The sequence below is a fragment of the Zalophus californianus genome, chromosome 7 (assembly GCF_009762305.2).
Source record: "Zalophus californianus isolate mZalCal1 chromosome 7, mZalCal1.pri.v2, whole genome shotgun sequence".
Taxonomy (NCBI): Eukaryota; Metazoa; Chordata; class Mammalia; order Carnivora; family Otariidae; genus Zalophus; species Zalophus californianus.
This window is the reverse complement of record NC_045601.1, coordinates 78728905-78756371: the sequence shown is the minus strand read 5'-3', so window position 1 is coordinate 78756371 and position 27467 is coordinate 78728905. Positions and strand designations below refer to the sequence as shown.

Genomic DNA, 27467 nt, shown 5'->3' with positions numbered 1-27467 from the left:
TGTAACATAACTTTTTATGTTTATACAGACATTATATGCTTTCTATTTTGAATGTAACTAGTTTACAGCACAGCATGTGACACATATAAAAATAATTGCATTTTACATTTTTACATTTTACATCTTAAAATACTGACAAGTGTGGAAAAACAACTCACTTTATAAAATGTAGAAGAAGATCAGTCACAAACTTAGCAGATTTCACAATAGGGCTTCCAGGCTCATTAAATGTCCGTGTATTATGCTCTATGTATCGAACTTCCCACATTAGGGAAGAAACTCGCCTTAAACAAGCAAAACACAAAAGTCTTAACCTCATTATATTTAAAAATATTTGTGCACAATTTAAAACCAAGGCATTCTAACTTTTCAATTACAGTATTATCCAATTACAAAACTCACAACTTTAAAATATAAGAAAATACATAATCTCATTTGTGTTAGGGTAAATAAGAGCAACCTTGTGTATTTGCAAAGAAAATGTCATATCAGATTAGACACTAGATTATTAATAGTGCCTTTTCTTTCTGAAAGTAAAGAAAAATCCAAAGACAACTTCTAGAATATTATCTAATATGTGGTCCAGTCCTATTTAAAATAACAAGGAAGAAAATACTCAGAAAGTATTACTGATATTGATGTGTGAACAGAAATACAATTATATGTGGGGTGCCTGGGTGGCTCAGTCCTTAAGTGTCTACCTTCAGCTCGGGTCATGATCCCAGGGTCCTGGGATCGAGCCCCGCATCGGGCTCCCTGTTCAGCGGGAAGCCTGCTTCTCCCTCTCCCACTCCCCCTGCTTGTGTTCCCTCTCTCGCTGTGTCTCTGTCAAATAATAAATAAAATCTTAAAAAAAAAAAAAGAAATATAATTATATGTGATTTAAAAAATATATACAATTATGGATACAGAAGCATACACACAAGGTTCATTTATTCTAATAACAGAATCACAGGCATCTTCAGGGTACTCTATAGAACTATAAAATAAGGTTTTAGAATTAATGCCGAGCAGGGCAAAATGGTTAGTATAGTTTAACAAGAGACAGAACCAGAAGTATCAGAGAAGAAAATCATAAACTGCAAGAAATCTGAAGCCAATGAGTAAAGGAGAAACAAAAAAGGCTGAAACACTGAAAAAGCAAATGAAGGCATCATTTTATTAAATAAGAACAAAAACTGGGTCTATATTATCAGGTTCTAAAATAGGCAGTTTCTATTTATGTAAGGATTGTATTCTCAGATATTCTTATACTGGCTACTAAGCTAAGCTAATGACAAAAAAGCCTGTTTAAGTTGTAATGTACCCTGAAATATAACACACCTTAGCAGTTACCATGTTGAGCAGTATTTCTATGAGAAAGTATATTTACAACAATAGTGGGAGATGTCAGCAGCTTACCTTTGTAGCTGTAGTCCAACAATTACTGTACAATAACAACTCCATCTCCCCATGATTCTCCCCTATCCTGTTCCACCTCTGAAGCACTAAATCCAATTTCTAAGGCTTAGCAATTTAGGGGTCTAGGGAAAAGGAAGGATGTAGCTAAAAATTTCTTCTCCATTTTCTCTTAAACTTCTAACATCAGGTGTTGAAAAAGATTTAAAGAAGTGTACTATGAAGGTTAAGATGGCTAGGAGGCACATATCATAGTGATTTCCTCCTCATCTCTAAGCTTTTGACAAATACCAATAAAGGAACAGCAGAAACACCTAACCAAGATCAGAAAAATGTTTAGAACCTGAAATTTAACATCTTAGTTTTCTTTATTCCAGTGGTTCTCAATGATTCTGGGTGGGTGGTTCTACCTCATATTTGGCAATGTTTAAAGACATTTTTCCTTTTTACAACTAGGGACTGCTATTGGCACCTCAAGGGTAGAGGCAAGGATAGCCCCTCACAATGAAGAATTTTCCAGCCCCAAATATCAGTAATGCTTTTGTTGAGAGACCCTTTACTAAGTTAAGGAACAATAAATGGTGTTTTCAGCGCCAGGCGCATAAAGTACCAAATTAGATTTATAATTTAAGTAAAAAAACTAAAACACTAGAGGCACATTTTATATTAAAAAATACAAAATATGAATAAAAGTTTCCCTAAGTTAAAATGAATAATATAATGTAAATAACAGGCCATAAGAAGAAATTTTTTAATTCAATTATTTTAATTAAAATGTTGTGGGTGCCTGGCTGCCTCAGTTGGTTAAGCATCTGGCTCTAGATTTTGGATTATGTCATGATCTCAGGGTTGTGAGACAGAGCCCCAAGATTCTCTCTCTCCCCCTCTCCCCACCACTCTCGCTCTCTAATAAACAAACAAAATGCTGTCAGTCTTCTAAGCAAAAGTCATGAAAACTGGAAGTATGATTTCATTATGGAAAGCTACAGACTTAAATTTTTTCTGTAAAGACATTCCAGGCAGTAAAACTACAATGCCTATCCAAGATTAGAACTCAATGTTTACTGAAATTAACTAGATGCAAATTAGTTGAAATTAGCTCTTTTTTAACTCTATTTCAAGCTAACCTTAAACTATGAAAAATATCCTGAATTCCCAATTTCAAGTATATATAAGCTAAATATAAGCAAAATAAGAAAAATATGCAACTTTTAAAAATATTGTTCTATGAAAAAAATCCATGAAAAAATATTTCAATGTGATGTCTAGGAGAAAACGAGATACTCTAGCTCGCTTTATAAACTACAGTATGAAGACAGTGAGCACCAACTCGTATTAGCAACTAGAAAAAACTGCATCAAGGAATCATGTTCCAAATCTATAGACCAGCAGCATCAGCAACCCAGGGAACTGGTTAGAAATGCAGAATCCTCAGGTCCTACTAAAATTACTGAACCAGAGACTGCATTAAAAAAAAAAAAAATCCCCAGGTGATTTGTATGCACAGTAAAGTTTGAGAAACACTCAAGGATCATTTAGTTTTCTTTTGGTAGTGGATACAGCAAATGGGTTCTAACCTGTAAAACCTGTTTTCCAGTCTTTGTTTAATTGTACTTAAATCCGTTGGATATGCCACTACAGTGCAATACATGGGATAGGCTTGTAGATCCACAGGGGCCACAAATGCTGAAGCAATATCTAGAATAAAAAAATAAGTTTATATATTTATTTTTTATTGTTTAAAATACTTCACAGACAATTCTGCTTGAATTAAGACAAATTCTGATCCACATAACCATTAGACTGCCATTGTCTTTTCATAGTAAATACATATAGTTTAGCTAGCCTAATATAGTCTCACTGCTTACTATGTATACATTTACACTGCAAAATTCTAGGGATATTTGTTATTCAGATCCCTTAGAAGACAAGAAATGACAGACAATATATAAATCTGACCTATTAAGTACACATACATTTCTATACTTAAAACCTTGCCATTCCTGAATCTGTAGGTTTTTGACAGTCATTCTTTCAGTAACACTGTAGTAACACATTCCATTCAAACGTAACCTGACTTTCTCAAAACTTATCACCTTATGTTAACCACTTAATTCTGTGAAATATCATGCAAGCACTCAGAGGAAGAAACAGATCCAGAAGTCTTTGACTCAATGTCAATGACCAAATGGCACACAGTCAACTGGTAAAAATCTAAAACCTGACAAAGATTACTATTTTTTTACTCATTCACATATAGTATACGACAACTTCCTATGCTAAAATACTACTAAAATTGTTTAAGATATCTGTGATACTCTTTAAATAAAGTGTTGCCGTATTAAAAAAAGACTTCAGATGAAAATATATCCAAAATGTGTCTCCAGTGTCACCTCTAACTTTCCTCTTTTAAGCTTTATTCCTTACTGACAGGGGGGTTGCTACAAACCACCACACTAGTTTACAGTTGTTTTGGAAGCCCAGAATTCAGATAATCAAGTTTTGTAGTCATTGTGTTTTTGTTTTTTTAATGAGACAAAGCAGTTCAGTATTCTCTTCCTTCCCCTTACAAGTATTCCCTTGTGTATATATTCATATAGTTAAGGGGAGAACTGGTACAGCTATCCATATAATTATAATTCATCTCTCAACCCTCCTCTCCCAATTCACATCATGTCAGCTTACCTATGTTAAAAGATTTCAAATTGGGTTCTGGATGACCCAGATTTTTCACAGGTACTCACCCATGGCATTTCTGGGGGCCCTCACTCTAAAATTCAGCTAGAGCAACTCCATTTTTAACTGTTCTAGATACCCAAGTCCTATGTAAGGCCTCATTTAAAAAAAAAGAAAGAAATCCACTTAAAAGATGTTTGAAAACCATTGACATGATATGGTGAAAAAATATTTTTATTGAATAACATTTTTCCTTTCCTTTGCTTTCTGCCAGTTTTTTCTATATTCCTGTGTTACTATTATTATTTACCCAGTGTCATCAACTGGTTTATTCCTGCAACAATTCTTTCACATTCTTCATCCCTGGGATTGGAACCCCATTCTCCATCAAGAGGTTTATAGATCAATGATCTGCATTCAACGTCAGTTAAAGGAACACTAGTACCTAGTTCTTCAGGAAATACAGCTGAAATACAGAGAAAGAAAAGCAGATTTAGTGAAAATATGTGATTTTTGCTAATATTTAGGTTACGTTTAGAAAGTAGAGTTGACATCCAAAAAACTAAAGTATAATTCTGTAAAGATTTGATAAGTCTATCCTGTATTTTCATTAAAGAAATGTATGTTTCAAGGATCAGTAAAATGTGTTTTTTAAAACATTAATCTTATAAATAATTCTCTAGATGAGCATATAATTACTTCTCCAAAATTGTATCTGACAACTTGCTCAACTATCAGTTTCAGGTAAAGGACAAAGTATTTCTATAAATTATGCTTAATCTGCAAGTTTTCTGAATCATTTCATGATATAATCTCCATATTTATTTTAATACACAAGGTGAAAGTGAACTAAAGTGGTGTTTTCCACAAATACTCCAAAGTCCTAACTTTTTTTTAACATACAACACAGAATTATGAATAATAACAGATGATTCATAGGTTTATTGCTTTTAAATTATGAAGGTATGCCTTCTGCATATATTAGGAGGTGATGGTGACATAAAACCTACAAATATGCCAAGTAACATTTCCTTTGAACTAGATTTCATCAGAGAAACATTGGGGAAATACACTACTATTTGTATACAAAATTCTTCCTCCTCACAACGTAATTAAACTCCAGGGATGCACATGTATATGTATCCAGACAGGACAAAAACAACAAAAATCACCCCCCTTCACAAACGGATATATTTAGGTAGGAAACAAATAGTATGTTAATGTCATTAATTCATTTCAAGAAATACCCTAAGCAATACAATACTGACTAGGTTCATTTCTCTCATATATAGTAGTCCAATGTGATTACAACCTCAAACTTACAAAAAGGAGAGAAGTAAAATAAAAAGATAAGCCATGTAACACCATTCCAAGTTGTTCAAGATATTTTATAGTTTCGGGACACCAGAGTGGCTCAGTCAGTTAAGCATCTGCCTTCAGCTTGGGTCACAATCCCAGATTCCTGGGATCGAGTCAAGCATCAGGCTCTGCTTCTCCCTCTGCTGCCACTACCCATTTGTGCGCTCTCTTTGACAAATAAATAAATCTTAATTAAAAAAAAGATATTTTAGTTTCAAACAGCTCTAATTTAGCAGTGAGATGAAAAATATGTTATTGGTATTAAATTTTCAAAGTGATAATTTCTAGCAAGAATTAGTCTTAGATAATATTAGCATGTCCTTTTTCTCATTTCTAAGGTTTACCTGATTGGATTTAACTTTTCCAAGTTACATTTTCTCTCATTTTTTAGTATATGTGCTGCCGAAGTGAGCACTTTTCTCTGACTTTTTAGAATACAGTACTAGTGAGCAACTCCATTATAAACAATTATTTCTATTATGTCATAAGATCTTTTTCCTTTTTGTTTTTTAAATCTTTATTTTTACCTGATGGGAAAAGTGATATATTATAGAAAAAAAAATACAGAATAATATAAAAGATAAATTAAAGAAGTCCTTATATTCCCATCCTTTATAGATAATCATTATTAATATTCTGGAATATATATCCTTTTAAATCTTTATATGCATATGCAATGGTGGGTTGTATTTTTTAAAAAATAGAAACAAAAATGGGCACTACAGTCTGTAGGCTTCAGCCACACTGGTCTTTTCTCAGTTCCAGGAAGTTGTCTTACTGCCTAAGGCTAACTCCCAAGTCCTAAGGCAATGTATCAGGCCATAAGCAAGAAGACAGTTATTATTAGCAGTAGTAAACTATCCACTCATGGAGGCCCTTACATGTGTCAGGCTATACAATAAGCACTTTATGCACATTTAATCCTTCCAGAAGCCCTGTAAGGTATTAGTTTATAGAATTTCAAAGGTTGAAGTCCTAAAAAAATCTTAAGTTTTGAGTCTTTTAAGGAACTTGCCAAGATGACACAGAAGATGGCAGTGATAGGGTATGAATCTATGTTGCACTCAAAAGGCTGAACTCTTAATACTATGTTTTATATTTAAGTTCTGCTGAAGTTACAATTACAAAAAAAATCTCTGCTCCCAAGTGCTTACCTTCTAGGAATGAACAATTAGCAAAACATTTTCGTATTTTGCTGTTAACTAATTTCAATCTTCCCTTTTAGACTATAAATTCCAAGTGGGCAAAGATTATGTCTATCTTGTTCACTGCTATGCCTTCCCTACCTCCAATCCAAGGTAAGTAAGAGGTGTGCAATAAATAACTGTTGAATGAATATTTTCTATATGATCTTCGTAACAATCCTATGCAGTAGCAAGTCAGCAAATCAGATTCCTTATTTAAGAAATTATATTTGTAACACAAAAAGCCTAACATACACTTACCATTATTAGGAATAAGCTCCATATCCCAGGGACTCATCTTTTCTGTGTCTCCATTGTCCCAGCTTAAAGGAAGGAAAATCCCTATGTTAAAAAATCTAAATATTGTATTAGAAGTTTCATAGAATCACACTATAAAAATAACTGCTTCAAGTGTTTAAAAGAAGTGTCTCACTTTATTAATAGATGGGGAAAACATTAAAAGTAACTCAAACTGGAGGTGCCTGGTTGGCTCAGTTGGTTAAATGTCCGACTCTTGATTTCGGCTCAGGTCATGATCTCAAGGTTGTGAGACTGAGCCCCACGTCAGGCTCCGCACTGGGCCTGGAGCCTGCTTAAGATTCTCTCTCCCCCTCTCCCTCTGCCCTCCCCCGTCCTCCCCCCCCCCCCCCTGCAAAAGTAACTCAAGCCAAACTAAAATACAACAAACACTCCCTTACCAAACATTATAGCACTGAAACAAACTATCTGGGTACTCAGGCTGAAGAGGTTCCTGGCTTTCAATTGTTCCAAACCACCAAGCATCATCTATGACTGATCTGAAACGGTCACCTAGACAAGAATAAAAGCCATCTCATTATTCTGAAATGTATTGCTGCTGTTGTTACTCCTTTCTCCCAAAGTATACCCCTTTCCAATAATTAAACTACCTATATAATTTCAGAAAATATACAAAAAGTGACCCACACACTCCAAAATAAGTAAATAAAATTGGCAATATTGAAGAAAAAAGTTATTTAATAAACATACCAGTGTGACTTACCAGTTTCCAGTACCATTTCTTACATTTTATTAGGGTCAGGAGAAATTCACTCTTAGGTTAAGCATTTTTACCAATCTAGAATTTTAAATTCACCATTAGGATTATGCCCAAACTCTTCATTCAAATAAAAAGCATGGTTTAGATAATTTATGCCCAACAAGTATTTATAGTCTATATTTAATTTCTTGTTTTCTATAGCCAAGTTCTTCCATCAAGACTCTAGCCTAGAAACAATAAAAAGAAAACATCCAACTTGCCTTCCTTCATGTCAATCACCCTGAAGTTATAACACTCATTTATAAATTCACTTTCTCTTTTCTATAAAAATAAGAGAGTAACAAAAGAAAAACAACTAATCTTTGTAAAATAGCACTCCCTGTGTTCCTTTCCTTACCCGATTGCATTCAGCTACTAACCTGCCACTAAAATTATTTTCCCCAAAGACCCTAATAAACTATCTTCTCAGCTTCCTTCCTTGTCATATGAAAACTGTAAATGACTCTCTTCCTTCTGCCACTCTTTCCTCTTCCTTGGCTTTCACAATATGGAGTGGTTTTTCTCCTGGTAAGCATAGGTTAGGGTCTCAAAGACTTGAGTTCAAATAACCTATCTGTGTGATTTTGAACAAATTAATTATTTTAGAACTCATCTAAGTTTCATTTTCAAACCCATAAAGAGAAAAGTATTTGTTTATATTCTCATTTTTTACCAAAAAGATTTAAAAGTTTACAGAGATATATAGCATAAAATGAATTAAAAACTTAAAAAACAAGATAAAAAAATTTAATGACAAAAAGGGAAGTTGGGAGCCAGGAGTAAGTTAATAGAACACAACTACATTTGTCAAGTTATATTTAACTTTGAATGGGTATGTATTGGGGCCCAAATTTAGACGCAAGCATTCTAACAGCCAATGTTAAGAGGGAAACATGATCTATTACCAGACAGAGTCTCTAATTGCTCTTCAGATGCATATTAGTGGCACTGAACTTAGTGAGAAGCTACCATATAATTAATAAACAGCATTCTTGACACCACCACAACCTTAAACATAAGGATGAGTTTCAAAGAGCTATTTTTTATGATCCTACATACACTAATGACATTATGCTAAAGAGGAAGAACTGGATAATGTATGCATAACCACAATGAACAATACTATAGAAAGATAACGAAATTAAGCAGGGAATAAGTACACCATTCGGAGTAAGCTTTAAACATTTCTAAACATTTTAAGTGGCTATCAGTAGGTAGATGCCTATTTCGTCAGAAATAAAAGACCACGTAGTACTAACTTTAGAACAAAGTATTAATCTATAAATTTAGGGAGGAAAAAAAAGTTATGATCCAGATAAGAGAATTCCAATGTACATCTACCATTTGAAATATCTCTCTGATATGTCTAATGCTTGCCGTATTTTCTTTACTTAGGTTGTTACCAACTCCTTTCTGGAATATTCGTGGATTCTGATTGCTAATAATTGTTCTGCAATATATTGGCAGATGCATGTCTTTAAAAAAATAAAGTTTTTCAGTAACACATGCAAGTAATTTAAAAAACAAGTGTACCAAAGGCTTATAATCAAAACCAAGAAAAACATCTTTAACTCTTGTAACTATTTCTTCTTGAATTTAGATTTCTAAATGATGGGTACAGAGCTATTTCTTCACTCATCAATTTTAGACATTAAGTATTGACCTCTCCATATAATTGTAATTATGTGTATTTTATTTAATCTATATCATTTTTATAACTATGTAAATACTATTTGCTATAGAGCCAAATAGTACACATTTCCCTTCTATAATTTTGTGTAACTGTTTCACTTTTTTTGTGATTGGTTTTCTCTGGATTTACTATTAAGTCTTCCCACATGCTCTAACAGCTTAAACTATAAAACATTCTTCAACATAATTTCCAACAAAATCAGACACCTTAGGGAATTCATCAGTTCCATTTTCTTTCTTTCCTGAAGACTTTGCTCTTGGAGGACAACATCTTTTGAACTGGTCCTTTTACACACTTGCTAGACAGATGCTCTCCTGAGACTTCTACTGACTATTACTGGGAATTCATTTTGGCTCTTTCCTATTCTGGATTTCCTGTCTCCTGGAGGGATTCCATGTCTTTCCCTTCCTTGGTTCATTCCCTTATTTGATAGAACACATCTTTCAAAGCTTCCAGAAAAATGGTGTAATGGAATTTATATGGAATGTAAATTTTTTTGATAACGTCCATGTCTCTAATTTTGTTAACTTGCATTTCTCTAAATCTTCTTTTTAGAGCACACATTTAAATTTCTAAGTTTACCAAGACCAAACAAGATATATCACCATGCCAATGTCTTCCAATGGCACTGGAGAAGAGATGGACTGGCATATCAACTGATGTGCTTTTTCAAACCAAATATGCCATATATGTACCACAGCCCACTCCAAATTGACAAAGAGTGGCCCTGTTTGAAAATTAAAAAAAAAAATACTCTAATGAATTGCACATCCATGTGAACATAAATTAATGCATCTTAAATGCCTGGAAACTTTTAAAGTTTGAGTACTGATTACAATATTAAGTTTAAAGATTGTAACAGATTAAACCAATTAAAGAAAAATGCCAGTTCAGCTTTAGTCCCAGTCCAAATTATTAAACATTTTGAATTGGAAGAGGTCTTTTGCTTCAAGTGTGAATTGTTTTATCTTTAAATGAAAATTTAATTCAACACATAAAACAGCTCGAAGATTAGCTATAAACAATCTTGTAACAGTTTCCAAATCTAAGAGAGAAAATGTTTAGAATTTCAGCATCAATGAGATTAAAAGGACAATTGACCCTTGAACAATACAGGTTTGAACTGTGTAGGTCCACTTACACATGGATTTTTCTTTTTTGATAGAGTACAATATTATAAATGCATTTTTTCTTCCTTATGATTTCTTAACATTTTCTTTTCTCTAGTTTATTGTAAGAATACTTATACAAAACACATGTTAATTGACTGTGTATGTCATCAGTAAGGCTTCTGGTCAAGGGCAGGCTATTAGTAGTTAACTCTTTGAGGAATTAAAAGTTATACACAGATTTTCGACTATGCAGGGGGGTCAGCACTCCTAATCCTTGCATTGTTCAAGGGTCAACTGTATTTTAAGTACCTGACACTATCTTCTTACTTTGCTATTAACATTCCCACAAATGGCAAGAAGATTTCTCTGATTATCTTCTTTCTGAATCATTAAAAATAGTAAATCACTTATTAGATTAAAAAAAAAGTCTTCTAAATAAATTACCCACCTATGTTCCACCGCCTATATTTTGCGTCATCAAATTGTTGTCTCAGGACGAGAAAGTCTATGACATCAGGCATATCGTGGTATCTAATTACAAATAGAAACAAACTGATTAGGTCACATACCTAAAAATATCTAAAAGAGGTTAAAATTTATCTGAATCTTGAAAAACAGTGTACAATACTAAGAAACCACTGCCTCTTTCAATAGTCCTTACTTCATGGTAAATGATCCGCCTGTCAGTTTACCAGTATCAGGATCTAGAAAAGCAAGTTTAAGGCAGCAAAGGGTAGGCAATCCCACTTCATACTTTATGCCAACTATTTTCATCAGTTCTTGTTCCTGAGAAAGAAATAGAAAATAAACTGTCTTCACAAAATAAATCACAAAATAAACTGATAAACATAAAACATTTCTCCATTTCAATCTTGATCTAGGTGGTGATTATTCTGTGCATGCAAAATTTGTTGACCTATGTACTGAAGACGAATTTGTGCACTTTATAGTTAAATTATATCTCAATAAAAACTTTTTAAAAAAGGGAGAAAACTACTGAAATAGAAGTTTTCCAATATAGCTCCAAAGACCTCTACATAATTTTGAACTCTGGCTGATAAATCTAAAAATACTTATTTACAAATACGAAGTTTACCTTAGACATCAGTGTTAATTTTCACTATAATTACACTTCGTACCCAACTTATAAACTACTGGAGTACATAAATTTAATCTTGTGTTTCTTTGAAAATTAAATAACTCTTACTCTCCAGGACTGCTTCAATTAAAAAAACCTATCTTCATGAAACAGTTTCTTACAGTGAAAAGAGTAACATTCAATACAACTTTCTACCTCATCTAAAACTACATCTTTTAAGTAATAAACACCATACCCGTAGTTCCATTTTATGCCACGGCTGTTTTTTGGGATTGATACTGTAAATCTTATTTTTCCGGGCCATTTCAACATAAGCTTCATGTCCCTGCCGGAAGTAATAAACCTAAAAAGTAAACAAAGTCACAATTTTAAGCCTTGAATGGTTCCCTTAACCCAAGATGTAAGGTATCAGCTAAAACTGCAAAGATAGAATTTAATATCCTTTCAAAAGAAATTCTAATATTTTGATAATTTTACCTTCTTTGTCTCAAGTTGTCCTAATTGCCACTTAATCATAAAGTGTCCTAAATAATGTTACTTTGGTTATACACTAAGATGATAAAATGAGCAGTTTTTTTGTTTGTTTCACTGTTTTATTTTTGGATTCAAAATAAGCTGACCTATGCTGTAAAACAAAGTAAGTTGTAACTAGGAGTCATGATCAGTTTATTATTCACGTATTTGGGTAGCAAGTGGTTTGTACATATGCAGTAAACTTTGAAATGAAAAATGTATTTAGGATTTATATTTTATCCTTATAAAGAGAGCAAGGTATATATTTATGTCTTCATTTTATAAAGTTCAGATTTAAATGACACCCGACTACCATCCTGGTATCTACTGGCACTTGACATAGTAGTCTGATACCAAGTATTCTTCCCACTACAAAAAAAATAGTGGAGCTTGTTAAAAAATATTAAAATTTTTTAAAATGCGATTAAGTTCTTAGTAACATTCTGGGATATCCATTATTCTACATACTTTTATTCTACTCATTAATATCACTATTACTCCAGTTTGAAATTTCATACAAAGGAATAACGCTGAATGAGAACTTACCTGTTTAAGCACCAACAATTAAAAAGACAACTTAAACATTTTGAAAGAAAATTATTCAATAAGAATTTAGACACTTTCTAGTTATCTTGAAATATATTAAATTTAATCAAGCATCTTCTTGATGCTCAAGGACTTGTTAGGCTCTATCATCGTACTAAATTATGACAATGTAGAAATGTCCTGTGCTCTTCAAGTCTTCTTAAGTAGGGTGCCTAAATAAATTTTTTCTCAGACTGCTCTTTAGAGTTACCGGGGCATTAAAATGTTTTTGTTTCCTTTTTTTTTTACTATCACTTGCCACTTTCTATTGCTAATTAGTGTGGTTTGCTAAAGAAGCTCATATTGTACTTCCTAATTTATTACTGCCAATACTAGATACCAGATGACTCTGCTTCTCAACACTTACGCATAAAATAGAAGACATGAACACTGGACCAGGAAATTTTGATCTAAGATCTTACATTTTCATTTCAAATTCATAAGTACATAGTCCAAAATGATGACCAATCACATTTTCTTAAAAAATTGATTCTAATAAATTTTTTAAAAGATCTAAATTATAAGCATTGTATTCAAATGAAAACTTATGAAATAAAATTACAATTTTATATAAAAGTATATTTTATATAAAATAAAATGATGAATTGCATTTTTCCTTTAACATGTTATGTATTTAAGCCTTAAGCTAAGAAAAATATACTTTTAGAAAGAAAAAGAAAATTGGCAATAGAATCCTCTTATTAAAAAAATACTAGTTTTTAAAATGCCAATAAAATTTCCATTCTCTTACAATATTTAGTTTTCCTGTTGCAATATTTAAAGTGGCAAGTGGTCTCAAAAAAGATCAAAGTTTTCCTCCTACTTATACCTTTTCCATACACAGCTACAAACATCTAAAATGAGATACTTTATGCAACTGCTATTTTCTACAGTTTCAAGAGCTATTTTAAAAACCTTAAAGATACTTCTAAGAAACAAAGACTGTTCTTAAAAGTTTAAAAATACCTCATCACCCATCTGTGGCACAAATGGACATCTTCGGGGAATAGTATCTGTAATCCATGTTGAAGGTAACCATTCTTCTAATGTCAAACCATTCTCCGTTAGTTCTCCCACAGCCAATCTCTAAGAGTTTAGAACATTATAAAATAATATTATCACAAAAGCAATCATCTCTCAATATGTCCTTTAAATACCGATAGGGGTGCCTGGGTGGTGGAGTTGGTTAAGCATCTGACTCTTGGTTTTGGTTCAGAACATGATCTCAGGGTCCTGAGATCGAGGCCCATGTCAGGCTTCATGCTCAGTGTGGAGTCGGCTTACGACCCTCTCTCCCTCTGCCCCTCCCCACTGTGCTTTCTTGCTCTCTCAAACAAGAAAGTAAACCTTTAAAAAAATAACTATAGAGGTAATTAAATAAAAGGGGAAGGAGATCTTTGAACAAAAATATATACTGAGTATCAAAAAACTTACTTTGGGGCACCTGGGTGGCTCAAGTCAGTTAAGTGTCTGCCTTCAGCTCAGGTCATGATCTCAGGGTCCTGGGATCGAGCCCTGCATCGGGCTCCCTGCTCAGCGGGAAGTCTGCATCTCCCTTTCCCTCTCTCTCAAATAAATAATCATAGTCATGGCATGTTAGTAAGAAATAAATAAGATATTTTCATATGGGCTGAGTAGTGGAAAATGCAGAAGGCTGATTGTTTCAGTGGGCTGGGCATTATACTTATACAACGCCCAGGAATATTTTCTCCCCTTTTTGAAGTAGCCATTACACACTTGGCTCATTAGTTTCTAGAAAAAATATTTCTATCAGATTTTTTTTTCAAACAAAATGTCATCAAGCCAGGTCCCTTACCTTTTTTTTTTTTTTTTTTTTAAGTGAGCACTATACCTGATGTGGGGCTTGAACTCATAACCCTGAGATCAAGAGTTACATGCTCTACTGACTGAGCCAGCCAGGTGCCCCCAGGTCCCTTATTTTAACTTCTGTGGCTAAATATAAAAATAAATCTCTGAGAAGCAGCTTTTTTAACTTTGCCCGCAAGTGGCCATTATTGTCTGGGTATTACCTTAGACTTAGGAAAAATGGACTTTCTAAGAGTCCTTGAAACCTAGTATTATTTGTAAGTAGAGAAACTTCATGCAATTGACTAAAAATGTTTTAGTTCAGTGTTTGTACATTAAGACTTCTAAATTTTATTCTCTTGTATTTTTTTAAAAAAGAAGGTAGTTATCATTGTGACTTAACACAAGTTCACTAAAGGAAATAACGTCATAATGGGATATCGGAGAACACTACAGAAGGTACTGCTAACAGCTGTTACTCAATATTCATTTTCCTCTTCTTCCTACTAAACGCAACTTCTCATTCAAACATATCAGGGAGCACTCACTCTTTGAAGAGTAAGGGAGGGATAAAGAAGTTTGACATTTACTGAGATAGGTCCACTGGAGAATTTTAGTCAAAAGAGTGATAGAATCTGACTTGTAAAAGGATCACTCTGGATGCATCAGAGCAGGGATTTGCAAATTATGGCCCATGGTTCAAGTCCCGCTGCTTCTACTTTTATAAATCAAATTTTTGGAACACAGCCATATCCATTCATTATGTATTGTCTATGGCTGCTCTTAGGCTACAACAGCAGGGTAGTGGGCCCCAGCAAAAGTTTGTTGATCCCTGCTTTAGTGAATAGAACCTAGGGTGAAAAGGGGGGAAGCAGGAAGACAGATGGAAGACTACTGCAGTAATACAACCAAGAGCTTATGGTGGCTCACAGGAGTGCGACAGCAGAAGTGGCAAAAAAATACTCAAGTGCTGAATGTATTTAGAAGACAGAGCCACAAAAATCCCAATGGACTGGATGCAGAGTATGAGAGAAAAAAATTAATTAAGGATAACACCACAGTTTTGGTGTAAACAACTAAAAGAATTGTCAGTGTAAGAAGAGGAGGGCTGGAGAAGGGCAGAGGGGAAAACTTAGAAAATAAATTTTGTATATATTATTTTGAGAGATTAAGTCAGGGGATATTTGAAAAGTTAATTTGTCCAGTTACTGAGCACCGCTGTTACATGACAGAGTTAGAGCCACAGATTTTCAGTTTCATACATTGAGGTTTTGAGTTAAAGTGTGTTTGAAAAAGTTTTCCTCTGACTTAATAATATTTCTTCCTGTAAGGAGAATATCTATTATCAACCGAAATAGCTAATAATTCTTAAATGAAACCAGGTAAGTTAGCTATTAAATAGGAATGATCATATTTATAACTGTAATTATGACTATGCTATGGCACAAACAAGAATCAGTATGATGATACATCTTATTCCCCAAGAATTCTTGGGAAACCTAGAATTTTTGGTTTAAGTACAGTTCTATCACACGGTACTTAAAACCACTTAGGATAAAATGCATTGAAGATTCCTCAAAATTTCAGCCTCATAATTTGAATTTTTTTTTAATTTTGGAGATAGAGGTAATTGATTTCTTTCCTTTCTATCCATGGAAATTCTTCTAGGTCCACCTCATATTTTACTTATTCTGGAAGCCTTAACTGAAACTCTAAGAAAAGATGTCCTTATTTGATTTCTGAATTACCATCTTTAAAATTAATCTGGCAATTAAACATATTAGATAATGTGATACTCTATTTTTATCTTGGGGGATTCAAGCAACTTGTTAGTCACACATTATTTTGAGAGAAAGCACTATGTCTTACACTTCTTTTTATCCACTGTACTGCTTTATAAACTGTAAGCACTCAATAATAAATTTACTGATCTGGTTTCCAGAGTTCCTATCAGCATAATGGACATATATCAGACATCTGAGATAACTTTACTGCATCTCTGGACAATTTTTTTTTTTAAGAGAGAAAGTGGGGGTTGGGGGGGAGTGGATCTTAAGCAGGCTCCACGCCCGCCCAGAGCCTGACTCGGGGCTCAATCTCATGACCCTGAGATCATGACAAGAGCTGGATACTTAACCAGACTGAACCACCTACGTGCCCCAGGAGAATTCTATTTTTAAATAAGCACTTTTCTGTTATCTGCCTTTTTACTATTTTTTGCTTAATTTGAATACAATTAGTCAGATGGAAAATATCTTCATCTTTTCATACATGCGTTAAATATTAATTACTTAATGATCTCTCAGTTACTTTCCAGCTGTACAACTCTATGCATAAGAAGGGAAATAGTGTTTATTTGGGACAAGAAGACTAAGGAATGAGAACAATTCCATCTACTGTTAAATCCACTGGTAGACTAATACCAAACCAGGTATACGAAAACCAAATTAAAGGGAATAGTCTGTAATATTCTTACACTTCATGATATTTAAAGTTTGTCCCACATAAATTACTGGCACACAAATCCTACTATAATACTTCAAGCAAAACAGTGAAATTAAAATATGCCAAACAGTAACAGTGGATCCAAATATGGCACTGCATGAAGAAGCCCCAAGGTGTTAGTTTGTGCACAAGTATCAAATCAAGAGGAATTAGGTGAAGTAAACTGCACTCTTGGGACCAAAAAATTATGTTCTCACAGGGACTTAAACACTGTAAACCTCAAAAGTTCATCAAAACTGTCTTGAGATAAGAAAAAAAAAATTAGATACAGGGCTAAATCATTTTTCTTTAACCATTCTGCGTACCACATAAATAATGGGTTAACCTCCTTTTATCATCACTGACAACACAGGAGAGAAAAATGTGGGCATATATGTGATATTCTCTTTGGTAAATCTTTCCCAGACAAAAGCAAAAGAGGTAACAAGAATAGTAGCTGTGGGATCCAAATTAAAGCAATTCCTAATTATAAAGCTGAAACAAGTAAGAGCTCAAATGAAGCAGATAAAACACTTAAAACAGATGTATTCTTAAATTTTTCAAGGCTCTCTGGAGATAAAGACCTTCTTGACCTTCTTAGTCTCCCTAGCATTTAATTCTACATTTGACAACTTATATTTAATTCTAAAAATGAAAGAAGTTAAAAAAAAAATCTTCCTTGTGTTTATTTAACCAAATATACTTTCCATTTATAGTCTTTTAGGGAATAGAAAACATGTCCCTTGTATTTCATTTACTTTAGAGTAAAAGTGAAATAAGTCTTATTTTTTAAAAGAATCCCATTTCCATTAGAGGTGACAAATCTTATTTCCGTAACATTTATTTCTTACATCCTCTGATCTGTCTCAAATTATCCACAGACTAAAGATGAAGTAATCAAACCGATACTACTACTGACCTAAGGACCATCTAATTATGGCTCACATGCTCTGTAAATTAATGAAATCTTGGTAACGGTAGTGTCCTACTTTAGATTCATAATTGTCTAATATCAACTATGACAAGTTCTGCCATTATTATTCCAGGTGATGTACATGCTATGCTTTCTGGTTATTTTCAGCAATAACAATTAATAAGGATGGTTAAAAAGTAAAAGCAATTAAAAGATGAATAAAACTACATTTTGTAATGTTTTTTATATACACAAATGAATAAATCCCACCAGATTACCAAAAAAATCTGCTCAAATTATAAGATTAAATGCTCAATATTTAGAATATGATAATTCTGTAAGTAAAATACTTTCACATGCTAAACATTGAAAACTTGAGTAAATTAAATGTTTTGTTACAGTATATTCTACTACTGTGTACTTCTGAGTTTTTTCAAATACTACCAGTATGCTAGTACACCTCAACAATGTTTATGTTCATCAACAGCACTTTTAAAAGGAGTGCTTTTGTTTTCACAGGAAACTATATTAAAACAAAATCAACCTTTTGTTTTCTTTCTTTGGGCTTCTTTTTCTTTGGTGATATTTGTCCATCTTTTTCTTCATTTACTTTTTTCCTTTCTTTTTTAATCTGTTTTTGCTTCTGTTTTTCAGATTCTTCTTCTTCATCTGAACTGCTTTCTGCTTTCTTGGTTTTATGCTTAGGAATTTTCTTTGGTGGTTGCAGATTAATTCCTGCATCTGCCGTCCAGTCAGAATAGTCACTAGAGTAGTCACTAGAAGGCAAAAAGGGATTTAAAAAATATATATGCCAGATATACTGTAAGACTTTCTTTTAGAAAAATGTAGAGAGATCTCAATAAAGAATACGCACAAAATAAACTAAAAGTATTTCCCTATTTTTCAACTCATCACCTTTTAAACGGTTTCTTAAATTCTGTAGGCTTAACTTACTTAAATATCTCAAAGAAGTTTTCTAAGGTAAATAAGTATACAGCTTTAATTGTAACAATGAATTTAAGTGCCTTATTAGATTTTAACAAAAAAATTAATTTCTGAGTGCGGCATATGTTCAACATACCGTGGGGCATACAAAAATAAGGAGCAGAGGGTCACTTTCCTCAATTCCAGGAACAGTACAAAGATAGTATGGAATACTACAAGAGATATCAATACTGAGGAAGAGACATGGAGATTACTTTTTTGAGAGGAGGTGGGAACTCTTGACTAGGGGAACTCCAATGATAGAGCACTACTGCCTTCATGATAGCTAGATATTAAATGTGGTTGGGGTGGGGACTGTCAGAAGTGTTCTGGCCCAGTAGGAAGACTGCTTGCAAATTTTATTCAGTACCTATATTTACGTTAGGTACATCTTATGCTTCAAAGAATGACACAATTCTGAAAAATAAAGGCCTTCGTGTTTTATTTATCACTACCAACCATGTTTGCTTTTCTTTTCAGTTTACCTTCAAAAGACCTAATTTTTACCGAACTGATGTTGCAAAATAATCCAGTTATGTTATCTTATGTTCTAATTTTAGTACATGAGAATACTACTTGATTTTGTACAATTTTAAAATATAAATATAAATGCTTTAAAGAAATCTAAGTTATACTATGTTAAAATCAATAATTAGTTCTCCTGTATTTAGTGATGTATGACCTTACTCCTCTATAAAGATTAACATTGAAAGGACAGATTTTTCTGGAGTTTTATTCTAGTACCACCACCTCTTACCCCTGTCCTGAATGTCCTTAGTAGGTGTCTACAAATATCTCCCCAAGAATAATCATCACAGGTAACAATCAAATAATTAACGTGCTTTCCAGTATGATTTCATGACTTCATGTTAACTTGCAAAGGATTTTAAAGAATTTAAAAAATATTTTTAGACATTACACTGGATGCATGCGAATGTATCCACAGAGCAAACATCTATCCAAGAATAAGCTGTCCTCAACTTATGAGCATTTATTTATACTAACTCCAGCCATGGTCACAATAAATGGCACCTGCTAAATACTCACAGCTGCTACTCTCTGGAGTACTCAGGACTTACAGAAAATCTTCTGATTCTAGCATAGATCTAACTTCAAACTGCAGAACCCATCTTCTTTAAAATTGCCCCTCATCTGCTGAAACCACTAATACTCTTTCCTATAAGAACCTCTGTGTTGTCTCATGGTTTGAGATACTCTACTTCCATTACTGAGACAAAACACAAAAGAAAGAGAGTTTTTCTTTCACTGCCCTGTTTCAAATATAAAGAAACTACCAGACACAACTATGGGTATGTGCGTATCATTGCTGGGAGTCACTATTGTGGGAATAAGAAAGCCCTTGATTCTTACAGTGATATAAGGAATTATAACCTCCACCTCTTGGTTTCCTTGGCAATTTTAAGAGCTACTGCTGATGGGGAGTAAGTGTAAGCTAAATATAATCACCATGTTCCCAAAGGCTTGGGAATGCTACCAAGGTCAGCAAAGATCACCAACCTTGTAACAATGTGGATCACTAGTATATATACAGGAGATAAGGAATCCTCACTTCCATGGTCAAATGGGGTAAGAATAACAGGAAGAGGAAAGCTTATTCTCACTGCTGGAAGAAATAATTTATCATTCAACAAATTACACTATCTCATTACTTTCATAATTTAATGCTTATGTATTTCTCAAAACCGGTAATGAATTTGTGGTTCAGTACTACAAATAATAGTATTCAGACAATAAAATATCAACTAAGAAGGCTAAAAGCATCATTTTATAGATCTAGTTTCAATAACCAACATTTTTTTCTTACCAGATAAAACATGTCAGAAAGAAAATGTCCTAAAATTTGGACAACTACAAAAAGATCTCTGAAGAAGAACCAACTTTAAACCCAAAGAGATTCTGAAATGTGTTGCTGAAAAGAAGAATTTTCAGCTTTCTAAAGATTTCATATTACATGTGGAGAAACAAATTCATTGAATTACCTAGAACTGCCATCACTGTGCCATGCTCGCTCTTCCTCTTCAGATGTCCCACCACTGACAGCAACAACTTCACCTTCCTAAGAAATATTTCACACATATTTTATTGTTTAATTTTACAAAATAACATTCTAGAATTATTAGAAAATAGCAGTGATATCTAATAGTACCAATCACATTAGGGTATTTACAACAATTGAAAACCCGATTTTAATTATTTTAAAACATAGATTTTATATTTAATACAAAATTATTAAATGTATCCAAATCATTAAATGTATCCAGTGAAAAATGTATCCAATGAAATAATACCTATTAATACTGGATACAGAGCAATCTCTCAGATGATTAACATATTGAGAAGTTTCAATTAGGAGTTTACATTTTACTTACTGTCATCATTATTATTTAAAAAAGCTTTATTACACATACAAAAAAGAGTATTCCAACTTTGGTATTATTTTAAACGAGTGATAGAGGATTAAAAACTACCCAAAGACTGTTTCTCTTTAGTAAATACTCTCTGCTCAACATAGGATAGTCCAGTGAGGCCATTTTCTTTATAAAAATTGTATTGAGGGGCGCCTGGGTGGCTCAGTTGGTTAAGCGACTGCCTTCGGCTCAGGTCATGATCCTGGAGTCTCAGGATCGAGTCCCACATCAGGCTCCCTGCTCAGCAGGGAGTCTGCTTCTCCCTCTGACCCTCTTCCCTCTCGTGCTATCTCTCATTCTCTCTCAAATAAATAAATAAAATCTTTAAAAAAAAAAAATTGTATTGGGCGCCTGGGTGGCTTAGTTGTTAAGCGTCTGCCTTCGGCTCAGGTCATGATCCCAGGGGTCTTGGGATCGAGCCCCACATCAGGCTCCCTGCTCAGCCGGGAGCCTGCTTCTCCCTCTCCCACTCCCCCTGCTTGTGTTCCCCTCTAGCTGGCTCTCTCTCTCTCAAAAAAATAAAATCTTTAAAAAAAAAATCTGTTTTTCGGCGTCACAATACCTTATTCAATTTCTCCCTTGCTCAAATAAAATTCTACACTTCAATAAAAATAACATCAAATTAATTAAGCTTTTACTATATTACAAAAGCTATTCTAAGCATGTGTATACATCATCCCATTTGATCTAGATAAAACACTACTGGGATAGGGTCAGTTATTTAAACAAAAGAATTAAAGCTTAAAAAGGTTAAGAAATTTACCCTGTACAACACAATTAATGAGCAACTAAGCTACTCCAAAGTTTAGACTACTCTCCACAAGAATGGTTCAGTGTTATTACTTGCTGGGCACATTCAAAGAATTTTTCAAAATAATAGGATGTATTCCTTTATTAATTAAATAAAATAGCATATCTTGGGAGAAAAGTTTTCTCTTTCTGATGTTTTAATATTGAAGAATGTGTATTACACAGCTATTCCACAAAGTTTTGAAAACTAAGTAAATACAAAAAGATCAAAATCCAACAGTAAATTTTAGTTAGAAAATTTAATCTCTGCTCAATATAACTAAAAAAAAGAATGTAAACATAATGATCTGATTATTCCCATCCTTACTATACATATTACTTCTTTAAATGGAGAGAAAAGAAATGTACTTCTGTATTCTTAGTACAAAATTAAAAGGTACTACACCGAAGAGTACAATCTATTTGAATAAAAAAAATAGGATTCTTTTCATTAATTAATGTGCTCAAGATGATATTCTGTTCTCAATGTATTCCTCTAAATTGCTCTAAAAGGATGTTAAAATAGAAGCAAATTAGTTTTGAAGACAAATAAGGATTTAGTTAACCTTTTATGTGACAAATGTACCTGGAATACATAAGATTCTAATAAGTTGAATCTTATTTAAAGTTATAGGAACATATTATTAAAAGAATCATACTAAATCTTTCAAAAAGAAAGAAACATTTTAAAGAGGCAAATAACTAGCTCACATATATTTTATGTTTTATGCATATATCTAAACTGTCATGTATCAGATTTATTAGTATATTTGGTCCTTTTTACCAGATTGGACATACCATTTTGACCTGGCCACCCTAGGACCTAAAGCCACTGGAGAACAACTATTCAGTTGCAGTTAGCATACTCTCAGTTTGAGTTTTATTGCCATGTCTACAGAAAATATACTCAGAGAATTTCCATATATGTCTAACATTGTTCATAAATGTATAATAGTCAATAAGATCATAGTCTTTGACCTAAATGGGAGAGGGGGGGTGATCAGGAAGGGAAGGGAGATGCTGTTAAGTATTTTTTAAGTTTAAGCTGTGATTGCAAATTGACTTCCCTTGTTGAAAGAATATGTAATTTTAGGGACAATGATATTTATGGAAATAATTACATATAAGGAAAATTTAAAATAAATTGAGAAGTTATAAACTGGTACAGAGATCAAAAACTAACCAAAATTATCAAATGTCTATTAATTAGTTATTATAGAGACTAGAGCTTCATGGTACTATTTTATTTTTTTAAGATTTTATTTATTTATTTGACAGAGAGAGACACAGCGAGAGAGGGAACACAAGCAGGGGGAGTGGGAGAGGGAGAAGCAGGCTTCCCGTGGAGCAGGGAGCCCAAAGCGGGGCTCGATCCCAGGACCCTGGGATCATGACCTGAGGTGAAGGCAGCCGCTTAAGGACTGAGCCCCCCAGGCGCCCCTTCATGGTACTATTTTAAAAGCTTGGCTTTAGAGTAACAGGACCCTGTGTTTAATTCCTGCACTACCATTTAATAGTTAGGTACATAGGTAATCTAAACCTCTTTGAACCTCAGATTCCTCACACATAAAATTGGAATAATTAATTCATATGCATTTGTTTTGTGAATTTGACATAATGAATATGTGTGCCATGCCTGGAACATACAAAACAGGTCTTCAGTAAATGGAAGCTATCACACTATTATTTTAAGACCTAGAAATACCATCTTTGAGTTTCATCTATAAATACGTCAATGAATACAAAGAACAATAGTCATACTTAAAAAAAGTTAAACTGGAAACAAATTTATAAATGTGCTGAGATCTTACATCTGAAGAACTAGTGCCATTTTCTATCTCTTCTGAAGGTCTAGGAGTCTCCTCCAAAGCAGATCTTGTACGGTAATTGTGTTGATTTGCCTGCTGCCGTTTGGATTCTCCAAGATCCAGGAAATGCTCATGAGCATGATTCTGAAAAAGTAAATTAAATTTATTTAAAGTAGCATTAAAGAGCATGCTTTTACTTTAGAAGTTGTATATTTTTTAATTATAAAAAATCCACTCATATTTAAGATAATCATATAAGTGGACTATGGTACCAATTCAAATATTTTAACATTACATTAAATCACAGGTTTGTGTATGTTGAAATTCACTTGCTGGCTTAATATAACTATAAAAAAAATTTTTTTTCTGATTAAGTGATACAGACTAAGGGATTCATAATTACAGACTAACAAATTCTCCTATACACACACTAAACCTATAGAACAGATATAAGAGAGGACCAAGAGCTGTGAGGCATATGTAATAGGCAGAGGCAAAACGGAAACCAAAATGGTGGTCACAAAATTACCCTGCCACTATGAGGCTAGGACACCAGTTGGCTGGCTATCTTTCTTCTACTATAGAATGAATATAGCAAATGAGAACACAACTAACAATCATCAAAAAAACTGATAAAGTCCAACGTGGTGACAGAGATAAACAAACTCAACAAACACAAGAATTCACACCTGAAAAAGAAACTTGTGTCTATATATAAAGATTACTTTCAAAAAAAGACTGACATCAGATTTATATATACAATATATCATAAATATACATCATACAATAAGAAAATCTTTAAAATGACAGAAAATAACTTTGGATCTATATCTTTTTTTTTCCCCTTCTCATTAAAGTTTGTTTCAATGGGTCTCAAAATTCTCTGACAGATTTCTGGTCAAGTTGTTTCCGTTACAAAGTACTGATTGATTGATTTACTTATTTATTATTTTAAGGATTTATTTATGTATTTTAGAGGGAGAGCACCAGCGGGAGAGGGAGAGAGGATCTCAAGCAGATTGCGCTGAGCGTAGAGCCCAACCTGGGGCTCAATTTCATCACCCTGAGATCATGACCTGAGGCAAAAGTAAGAGTCAGACGGCTAACCAATGGAGTGACCCAGGCGCCCCCCAAAAGTACTGATTTAAAAACTAATTACCTTAAAATTGCTGCACACTCGCACAAACCAGATGATCCATGAAAGGTTCTTTTCTTTAAGGTTTTATGATGCATTACTACTAAACAGTTTCTTAATATTAAACTTAATGGTGAATTGAGACAAATAGTTCTGAGATCACTCTTCTACCACTGATTAAGACAAGGTGGCAGGTATTATGGAAAATATTTATTTAGCTTTCCGGGCAGACTTGGTGACCTTGCCAGCTCCAGCAGCCTTCTTGTCCACTGCTTTGTTTACACCCACAGTAACTGTCTATTTTATGTCACAAAGAGCCAAATGACTCCAAGGAGGATAGTCAGTGAAGCTCTCAACATACATGGGTCTGCCAAGAACTATATCAACTATGGCAGCATCAACAGATTTCAAGAATTCAGGGTCGTCTTTCACGTTCCTCCCAGAACAGCAATCAATCTTCTCCTTTGGCTCAGCAAACTTGCAAGCAATGGGAAACTGTGTACAATTCAGCACAGGTGTATAGCCAGCACTGACTTGGCTTGGATGACTCAGGATAATAACCCGAGCTGCGAAGCCAGCTGCTTCCATTGGTGGGTTATTTTTGCTGTCAGCAGCTGTACTGCCATGGCAAGCATCTTTTATAAACATGTTCTTGATAGGAAAGCACATTAGCCCCAGGAAGAGCTTCACGGTACAGACTTTACTACAAATGTAATGGTGATTGGAGCAAAGGTGACCACTATCACAGGTTTGAGAATACCTGTCTCCACTTGGCCCACAGGGACAGCACCAATACCACCCAATTTTGTGGCTATGATATAGGAGCAGGCACAAGCGTCTGTCAGTTGGATGAGTTGGTGGCAGGATGTCCAGAACAAGAAGCATGGTTCCGTTGGCCCTGTCATCTTTACAGGTAGAATTTCCACTCCTTGGACCAATGCACATTAGCACTTGCTTCTAGCATGTACCATTCCAACCAGAAATAGGCACAAATGTTACTGTATGGAGATTATAGCCAATTTTCTTAAAATAGGTGCTGATTCCATAAAGATTTCTTCATCTCTCTCCTTCTGGCTGTGGGATGCTCAACGGAATTCGTTTTGTTAACAGCAAATAAGAAGTGCAACATTAGTCAAGTTCATGTTCATTTGCAGGTGATTTTCTTTTTCTCTCCAGAAACTTTTAGCATGTTGTGTTGTTTTCAAATCTCATTATAATGTGCTTAGTTGAATTTTAAATTTTTAAATTCTGTATTATTTTTTCCTTGAGACATGATGTCTTTTCTTATTTATCCTCTTTGGCACACCAGCCAGAGGTTAATTTTAGGAAAATTCTGGTTCATTATTTTTTCAACCCTTACCTTCCTCTGTATTTTCTCTTCTTCAAAGACTCATTAAGTACTGCTTATACTACTACTTCTAATCTTATGTGCTCTCTCTACATATATCCACGTACATATTACATAAATACATATGTTTGCTTTTTATACTTCCTTATTCTTTCCTTCCTTTCATCCCTTGTTGGTACATTCTGGGAGAGTTCTTCAACTTGACTTCCCAGCTTACTAACTCATCCTTCAGTGTCTTACATTCTCTTCTAGTTCTCTATTTCAATAATGATGTGTTTTATCCCAATATATCTAATAGGATCCTCTACAGAACTGCTTTTCCTTACATTTCCAATATCCCCTCCTAGCTCTAAGAATATGCTATTTCAAATATCTGTACCGTGTATCCCGCTACTTTCCCTGTGTAAGTCATGTAAATCCATCTACAATGTGGTTTTGTTCCTCCCATCATGGTTTGGCTTCACAAGTGCATTGGGGTGCTGATACTGCACTAAGAAGGAGAGAGAAAAGAGCAAAACTCTTAAGTCTTGCTTTGTATTCCTAAAAGGTTCTGGATGTGCACTTCAAGACCTATATAATACTGCATCTGAATTCAACCATTCCCTGTTCCTCCATCCACCTCCACTCTCTGCTTCCTTCTGTGGTTGTGGAACCAGTCTTATCACTAGAACCCTGCCCTCATTTCAGCCCTACTCTTGTCTAAACAGCTGCTAGTGATAGCTAAGTAAGAAAAAAGACATTTTCACATACAAGGATAGAAGATTCACTCCATCTGGATTTTCTCTAAAAGGATTACTGAAGGACTTTCTAATTTTGTAGAAATTTTGGGAAATCATAAAGGTATAAAAAGGAGATACTGTTCAACTATAATAAATTTTGAGTAATATGTGAATATAATGTACACCTGCTTCTTTCATTTAACATATTTACCTACAATTCAAATGCATTAATTAAAAATTGCTATTTGTTCCATTTTGTAAAGCTTTCTCCTCAATTTCATATTTCTTGAGGATAAATTCCGTGTCAAATAACATTAATGTTTTTAATGCTTTCATAAATAATACAGTGGAAAGGAAAGCTGGCTTTCAACCAATA

General features: G+C 33.8%; 1 protein-coding gene across 4 annotated transcripts in view; it reads right to left on the bottom strand.

Annotated features, from left to right (window-relative positions):
- The window catches only part of LOC113927426 (pleckstrin homology domain interacting protein), a 138112-nt gene that overhangs the window by 22495 nt on the left and 88150 nt on the right, over positions 1 to 27467 (bottom strand). For all 4 annotated transcript variants that reach the window (XM_027603247.2, XM_027603246.2, XM_027603245.2 and 1 more), the window contains exons 21-32: positions 23893 to 24033; positions 20864 to 20940; positions 18424 to 18655; positions 13643 to 13762; positions 11814 to 11921; positions 11141 to 11265; positions 10928 to 11010; positions 7316 to 7427; positions 6879 to 6940; positions 4385 to 4540; positions 2976 to 3096; positions 159 to 284 (exon numbers count right to left, since the gene is read on the bottom strand). In XM_027603247.2, coding sequence (XP_027459048.1) covers positions 159 to 284; positions 2976 to 3096; positions 4385 to 4540; positions 6879 to 6940; positions 7316 to 7427; positions 10928 to 11010; positions 11141 to 11265; positions 11814 to 11921; positions 13643 to 13762; positions 18424 to 18655; positions 20864 to 20940; positions 23893 to 24033 — 1463 coding nt within the window. The remainder of the gene's footprint in view (positions 1 to 158; positions 285 to 2975; positions 3097 to 4384; positions 4541 to 6878; positions 6941 to 7315; positions 7428 to 10927; positions 11011 to 11140; positions 11266 to 11813; positions 11922 to 13642; positions 13763 to 18423; positions 18656 to 20863; positions 20941 to 23892; positions 24034 to 27467) is intronic.